Below are 8,425 nucleotides of genomic sequence, written 5' to 3' on the forward strand. Positions count from 1 at the left end.
TAAACGTTAAAATCTGATAACACTGAACTTGTTAGTCCTTCTAGTTACTTGCATTTTAGAGAAGATCTAGGCGGAAAATGTTATGCCTAAAGAATAAGTTTCCAGTGACAGATTTTTAGTTTAATTGAACAAAACAGTGTGAGAAATGGGGCCACAAGTTTTTCAGCTTTTCAGAGAGGCCTAGAAATCTGAGCCATAATTCAGCGGGAAATTGTGCCTACCGTTAACTCTGGTTTAATTTCTCGTTTGCTGGTCGGTTTTGCTTTCAGGGAGGGGGGCAGCTTTTCGAAGTATACTGTTGTGTCAGGTCCACATTCATTTTTTTTTCTTACTTTTTTCCTATCTCAATCTCCTCCAGGTTTGGTCAAGTAGATCTTCAATATGCCAGAAAGATATGCTCATTAAACTCATGTCCAGGTTGGACTACACAGAGGTAGTTTAAATTTGTCATTTTTAGGCTTGTATTTTTGTGAGTAAAAGACATCTTCTTTTTAAAAAACCCATAGTCTCCACAAATCTGAATGAGTATTTTACTCGTCATACATTTAACATCTTGTCTTTAGCACTATTACCATTTTGGGCTGGATAATTCTCTGGGGAAGAGAGACTACTCTGCATTGTAGGATGTTTGGCATCATCCCTAACCCATACGCACTGGATGCCAGCAGCACCCCTCCAGGTTATGACAACCAAAAAAAAAAAAATGCCTCCAGGCTTTGTCAAACGTTCCCTGGGAGCCAAAACTACCTCCATTTAAAAACCACTGGATTCATATAAGAGCCCTGGTGGCACAGTGGTTAAGGGCTCAACTGCTAACCAAAAGGTCAGTGGTTCAAACCCACAAGCTGCTAAAGGAGAAAGATGTGGCAGTCTGCTTCCACAAAAATTTACAGCCTTGGGAACTCTATGGGGTCACTATGAGTGGGACTCGACTCGATGACAGTGGGTTTGGTTTTGGGATTTAAATTTGAATATGATTACAGAAATGACCGTCCAACTCATAGTAGGGAAGAAAAAGTTAACATCTGTTTTTAAAAGGGTGCTAATATGGTACGTTTGACTCAATAGCAGTGGGTTTTAATATGGTATGTAATTCAGAATTACTCCCACTCTTTAGCCCCTATGCAACCTTATTCTAAGGCAAACAGGATACCAAAATCTTCAAGGAAAATGATTCAGCAATGAATAAAAGAGTCTGGGAAAAAAAGAGATCGAGAAAGACAAAAAGAGAGAACCAGAGGAAGCCCCAAATCTGCACCTAACCTGGAAAAGAATTTTCTTGTTTTTTACTCATAAAACATGCTTCTTTATTATTATTATTAACAGTTTGTGATACTAGAAAAGAACATAACTAACAGAAACATATATGCACCTTGCCCTAATCAGCTGAACTAGCCTAGCAGACAACTGCAGAACAAAAATCTATTCAATTTACCAGTACAGAGAAATACCACTAGCCCATATATTGGGTTCAAGCATCTTTTCAAGTTTTATTGGATAATGTAAATGGTTGATAAACATGTTTAATTAAGACAAGCCTGGAAAAAAAATAAACACCTGCATCTTTTGCTTGTTGCTATTTTGGAAACAATAAATACCCAACTAATATAAAAGGTTATTTTTCGTTCCTATGTCAACTCATAATTAGATGTTGTATAAAGCTTGGTGGTTATAGTTCTCTCGGTAGAGTAACACGTACATTTAGGTATTTATCAAACCAAACCCATTGCCATCAAGCCCATTCCAACTCATAACCCATAAAAACCCGTTGCCGGCGAGTAAGGTCCAACTCATACCGACCCTATAGGACCGAGTAGAACTGCCCCATAGAGTTTCCAGTGGGCGCCTGGTGGGTTTAAACTGCCGACCTTTTGGCTAGCAGCCGTAGCACTTAACCACTGTGCCACCAGGGTTTCCATTCCAACTCATAGCGACCCTAAAGAACAGAGCAGGACTACCCCATAGGGTTTCCAAGGTCGTAAATCTTTATGGAAGCTGACTACTACATCTTTCTCCCACGGAGCGGCTGGTGTGTTCCAACCACCTGCCTTTAGCACTGCGCCAGCGCCAAAAGGGCTACCTAGGAACTTGTTTTAAGTGCAAATTCCCAAACTTGTTCCCAGACCTACAGAATCAGAAAGTCTGGAGAATGAAGCCCAGCAATTTGTGCTATAACAAACCATCCAGGTGATTTTAATGCAGCCCTGAAGTCTGAGAACCACTGCTCTAAGCCAAAGGTACTTCTATAACCAGATTATCCGTTACAGAAAGCAAGTGTGTAGACTATTGCACCCCATTGCACTTTATATAAATGATCTCATTTGGTCCTCAAAACTACTGCAGGAGCGCTGTTCTCCCCATTTTGGCATGAGGAAATAGGCTCAGGAGTTAAGTGATGCTCAAGGTCCCCAAGTTAAGAACTGCAGATGCAAAGATTTTAGGTAACTTTGGTTCTTTTCCTGTTACAGTCTATATTACGACAAAGACCTGTTACAGCCTATATTAACAAAAGCTCTTTCAAGCTTTTACCAATTCGGAAAAACTAGAAACAGGGAGGTGTAGGGAACAGAGCTGGCTAGCCAGTAAAATCCACTGCCGTCGCTGGCTACAGTAGCCCAAAAAGTCACAGGGGTGAGAGCAGTGAGTGGCAGCTACCTCGAGTCCTACCAACAGGGTCGGCATCTAAAGGCGTGTCTCCAAAAAGGTACTTTTGAAATAAAAAAACGTTTAAATCTGCTGCGTTCCTTCTGTCCTTGTCTGCGGAAAGGAACGCCTCGCTTGGACAGAGAAGCGGCGGGCGGCATCTGGGCGAGAGGCTGGACCTCCGGGACGCTGGACCTCCGGGACGCTGGACCTCCGGGACGCGACAGGTTGTGTGCGCCTAAGGAGCCTGCCCGCAAGGCCGGGGCGCCCTGCGGCTCCGGGCCCAGGGAAACGGTTTCCCAAGAAAACTGCAACACACCCCGACTCCCTACAGCTCTGGGAAGAAGGGAGAGAGTGGTGAACCTGAAACCGCCAAGGGCTGCGCGGAAAGAAAACACACGTACCACTAGACTAGGGTCGGAGTGAAGAGAAGGAGTCAGAGAAGGGAAGAGCCTGCAGGCAAGAGTGAGGGGAGGGGAGAGAACCGCCAGGAGATGGGAATTGGAGGGAAGGGGGCAAAGAGAGGAACAGAGTACCAGCACTCACTGTGAGGGTCGTTTTTCTCCCGGACCCCGTCCACTCGGCCGTCGGGGTGGATGCGCAGGAAGAAGCCCCCATTTTTGCAGTACAGCCGCTTGGGGTCCTTGAAGTGGCCGGGAGGAAAGGCGCCACTGGCGCTGTCCTCGGGCAGGGTGGGCAGCGTGGTGATGCTCCCGGCTGCCATGGCCCCGCCAGGGCCCTGCCGGGGATTCCGAGCCCCTGGTGCTGCACGAGGAGCCGCCGCCCCCCGGCCCCGGCCCCGGCCTCCGACCCTCTCCGGGCCGCGGCCCCGGCCCCGGCCCCCCAGCCTCCCGCCCGGCGGCGCGCGGCCGCGCCCGCGGGCCCCCAGCCTCGCGCCGCTCGGCCGCTCCCCTCTCCGCCGGCCCTAGCGCGCTGGCGAGCCGGGCGGCCCGGGAACTGGGGTTTACGGCTGGGTGTCTCTGCGGCCCCCGCTCTCGGGAAAGCCGCCTCCCCAAATTGCAGCTCCCAGGATCCAGTTGCAACCGCGGGCACCGGGTAGGCTAGTCTGGCACGGGCTGGGCCGCAGCGTCACATATTCTACCTCTCCACCCCCAGACGCCCACCAACCCCCTGCACCCCCGGCTCTCCTCCCTCCCTCCGCGCCGCCCCCGACTCGCTCGCGGTTTTCTGGGGCCGGCCTCTGAGTCGGGCGCTTCGGCCGTAGCACGCAAGCGCGCGACATCAGTCCCCGGGGGGAGCCTGGATTCAGCCCCGGGCGGGGGAGGTGCCGGGGTGCCTCGAGGAGGCGGTTGAGACCTGGGCAGCTCTAGAGGCTCGACCCTACGCCTTTCCGCAGAAGTCACCCCCACCCCGATATTGAGCCACCTAAACCACGTTTATATTTTCTCCACTCTGAAGCTTCTGCTGTGCGATCAGCCGTGATACAATTTTTAAAAGTTTAAAAGCAACTCTCTCCCCCCATTATTTTTTCTTGCCAGTATTTCAAAGCGAGAAAACACTTCCCACCCCCAAAGAAGCAGAGAGGTGGGAAACCAGGACGATTCTGTGTCAGAATTGGCTTTGAAAATTTCTAATCACCAATAGACCAGGAGTACTCGTGGGGAATACACTGTTAAAATTAAGGAACACAGGCTGAAGCAATTTACCAATAAAAGTAGAGAAAGAGGCCAGAGGAAGGGAGCGGATTGGGTTGCTAAGAGGAAAAGACTTTCTTTTACCGACCTCCCATGGGTTAAGACGACGTGGAAAGAGAAAGACGAGGCTTAAATTCTTACCGTTATAGAAACGTGTTAATGTCTTATTCCTGAGCTGGCATTAAAAAACCAAACCCGTTGCCATCGAGTCGATTCCGACTCATACCGACCCTATAGCTGGCATTCGCTTTGACTAAATTGTTACGTATTTCCCGGAGAGAGGTTAGTTTTCTGAAAATCCCTTACACAAAATGGAAGTTCATTGCTTTTTGGAGATTTTCAGTTGACCTTAACGAGTACTACAGATGATTACCAGAATATCTGTCCAGAATACTTGCATATACTGAACGTCTACTATGTGCAAAGTGTTGTGGTAACTGCAGTGGAAGAGGAAGAATCAGGTGGACAGGGAGGGAGATTATACGGGAAACACGAGTAACACAAATGCCCCTTAGAATGTGGCAAGCCATAGAAAAGTAAGATGAAGTGCTGGGAGATGAAGGAAGGGCTAACTCATCTTGGGAGAAGGCAGAGGTTAGGGAAAGCTTCTAGAAGAAGGCGCAAGTACAGAAGTTCCTCTGTTTAGGAATATGTTTGGTTTCAAAAGGTCGCCCATGAGCGCATTTGTTCTTACGTCTCCAAGATGGGTTTAACACCAGATACATTTCTAGGATAACAGAAGTGTGACTCAATTCTGGGAAGCTCAAAAACCAGGCATACGAGCAATTAAGACCCACCACCCTGGTGGCATAGTAGTTTAGAGCTACAGCTACTATCCAAAAGGTGGGCGGTTCGAACGCATCAGGCGCTCCTTGGAAACACTATGAGGCAGTTCTACTCTGTCCCATAGGGCCACTATGAGCCGGAATAGGCTCGACGGCAATGTTTTGTTTTTTTAATGAGTCGAGGGTGTTTGTTTGTTTTGGTTCTTCTCGCAATTGCTGTATGTTCTCTGACATCTCTCTCCAAAATAGTTTGGAGTTTTACCTGCATTGAAAATAAAAAAATTTTTTCAATGCGGGTAAAAGGCTGAGACAAATAGCTCCCTCCCTGATGATCTCTGTGGGTTTCCTAGGGAATGTTTGGCGGTACTGTAGAACTCACCAGGTTGCCACTTACTTTGAAATGAAGCAGATTTGCATAGGCCTTGAGCTCTGTGTCAGGGAAACCTTAGGATTCCGAGAGCAAGAGGATAAGATCTGAACTCAATTTTTTTGTTTTTTTGACAGTATCTGGAAATTTTGGTAGCTCTTTTTTTTTTTTTTTTTTACCAGCAGTCAGGTAATTTGTATGCTAATGGACAAGGATCTTGTGGGACTATATTCCTACCAATGGGATAAGCCCGTTTTGCATCTATCTGTAAATACATTTCAGCATTCTTTATTGCCTTTGTATGTATGGTTCTCTGATACACTTTTGAACCTTTTGTAACATCTTTCTGATTCCCTCATCAGTTCATGAATTAAATAGAATCTTCGGCCATGTTCACTTTAAATCTGTGTGACAGTCATGACTTTACCTTTTTGGAAAAATTATCCTTTAACAAAATAAGAGTAATGAGGAAAAACTTGGCCTTCCAGATTTTAAAAGCTATTATAAGCATATGTATAAAACATTGTGTAAATGCATTCCATGATCAATGCAACAATTAATATTTCAAGTGTATCTGAGCTGATTACATAATGAGTTGATACCAGACTTTAAAAAATTCCTATTTAGTAATCAAGAAATCAAAACACTTCCCACAAGGAGAGCTCAAGACCAGATTGCTTCACTGATGAATTTTAACAAATGTTTAAAGAAGAATCAACGCCACTCCCTCACAAAATCTTCCAAAAATAGAAGAGAAAGGAATAGTTTGTAACTCATTTTGTAACTCATTCCATGATACCAAAGCCAGATGAAGACATCAAAACAAAATAAAACTATAGATCAATATTCCTTATGGATATAGACGTGAAAGGAGCCTGGTTGCACAAGTACTTTGCCAATCTAAAGGTTGGTGGTTCGAACCCATCCAGCTGCCGTGTGGAAGAACCAAAACCAAAAACCAAACCCCGTGCTGTCGAGTAGATTCCGACTCATAGCGACCCTATAGGACAGAGTTTCCAAGGAGTTTCCAAGGAGTGCCTGTTGGATACAAACTGCCAACCTTTTGGTTAGCAGCCGTAGCACTTAACCACTATGCCACCAGGGTTTGTGTGGAAGAAAGGCCTGGCAAATTGCTTCTGTAAAGATTACAGCCAAGAAAACCCTATGGATCAGTTTTCTCTGTAACACTTGAGATTACCACAAGTCAGAATTAACTCAAAGACAGCAGGTTTGGGTTTTTGGTTTATACACACAAAAATCTTCAGTAAAATACTGGCAAACACAATCCAGCAGCAGATGAAAGATTTGTACACCATAACCAAGTGGAATTTATCTCAGGAAAGCAAGACTTGTTCAACATGGGAAAATCGGTCAATGAAATACACCACATAAATAGAATAGAGGGGGAAAAACACATGATCATCTCAATTGACACAGAAAAAAGCGTTTCACAAAATTCAATCCCCTTCATGATTTAAAAAAAAAAAAAACTCAACAGACTAGGCATCGAAGGGAAATTTTTCAGTCTGATAAAGTTTATCTGCATCAGACCCACAGCTAGATAATTAATGGTAAAAGATTGAAAGCTTTCCTTCCAAACTCAGGAAGGAGACAAGAATGTCCTCACCACTGCAATTCAACATTGCGCTGGAGGCACTGTTGTTGTTATCAGGTGTAGTGGGGTCAGTTCCGACTCATAGTGACACTGTGTACAACAGAACAAAACACTGCGCGGTCCTGCCCTATTCTATCATTGTTATGCTTGAGCCAGTTATCGTGGCCACTGTGTCAATCCATCTCATTAAGGGTCTTTCTCTTTTAAGCTGATGCTCTACTTTATCGAGCATGATATCCTTCTCCAGGGACTAGGCAGAGCAATTAGGCAAGAAAATGAAACCAAAGGCATGCAGATTGTAAAATGAAGACATAAAACTCTCCCTATTTGCAGACGACATAATTAAAAAAAAAACATAGAGAAAATCCTAAAGCAGGAAACCCTGATGGTGTAGTGGTTAAGAGCTACATCTGCTAACCAAACAGTAGGCAGTTCAAATCCACCAGGCGCTCCTTGGAAACCCTATGGGGCAGTTCTATTCTGTCCTTTAGGGTCACTATGTGTCAGAATCAACTCTACGGCAACGGGTTTGGTTTTTTTTTTTTAAGTACAGCCAGTTAGCAGGATACAATCAATATACAAAAATCAGTTGTATTTCTATACATTTGCAATGAACAATCCAAAAACAAAATTAAGAAACAACTGCATATACAATAGCATCAAAAAATGAGCAGATTACTTAGGAATAAATTTAACAAAGAAGTGTAAGGCTTGTATACTGAAAACCACAGAACATCGTTGAAAATGATTAAAGAGAACTAAATAAATGGAAAGACATCACTCGTTTATGGATTCTAAGACTTACTATTGTTAAAAAAAAATTATAATAGTCCCCAAATTAATCTACTGATAGCTATGAAAATTCCAACTGCCTTTTTATTAGAAATTGACAAGCTGATCCTAAAATTCATATGAAAATGCAAAGGACTCAGGATAGTCAAATCGATTTTAAAAAGAACAAAGTTGGAGATTTGCCCAGTGCAATATGACGTTTGATTTCTTGACTGCTGCTTCCATGGGCATTGACTGCAGATCCAAGTAAAATGAAATCCTTCACAACTTCAATCATTTTATTCATTTATCATGATGTAGCTTTTGGTCCAGTTTTAAGGATTTTTGTTTTCTTTATGTTGAGATGTAATCCATGCCGAAGGCTGTGGTCTTTGATCTTCTTCAGCAAGTGCTTCAAGTCCTCTTCACTTTCAGCAAACAAGATTATGTCATCTGTATATCACAGGTTGTTAACGAGTCTTCCTCATTCTGATGCCACATTCTTCTTTATACAGTCCAGCCTGCCAGATTATTTGCTCAGCATACAGACTAAGTATGGTGAAAGCATACAACCTTGATGCATAACTTT

General features: G+C 44.2%; 1 protein-coding gene across 1 annotated transcript in view; it reads right to left on the reverse strand.

Annotated features, from left to right (window-relative positions):
- The window catches only part of FGF2 (fibroblast growth factor 2), a 93,521-nt gene extending 89,635 nt beyond the window's left edge, over positions 1-3,886 (reverse strand). Inside the window, 3 exon segments of the mRNA XM_049887042.1 lie at positions 3,190-3,586; positions 3,588-3,638; positions 3,641-3,886. Coding sequence (XP_049742999.1) covers positions 3,190-3,586; positions 3,588-3,638; positions 3,641-3,886 — 694 coding nt within the window.
- Between the last annotated feature and the right edge of the window lie 4,539 nt (positions 3,887-8,425).

This window comes from Elephas maximus, chromosome 5, assembly GCF_024166365.1.
Source record: "Elephas maximus indicus isolate mEleMax1 chromosome 5, mEleMax1 primary haplotype, whole genome shotgun sequence".
In the NCBI taxonomy this organism is placed as follows: domain Eukaryota; kingdom Metazoa; phylum Chordata; class Mammalia; order Proboscidea; family Elephantidae; genus Elephas; species Elephas maximus.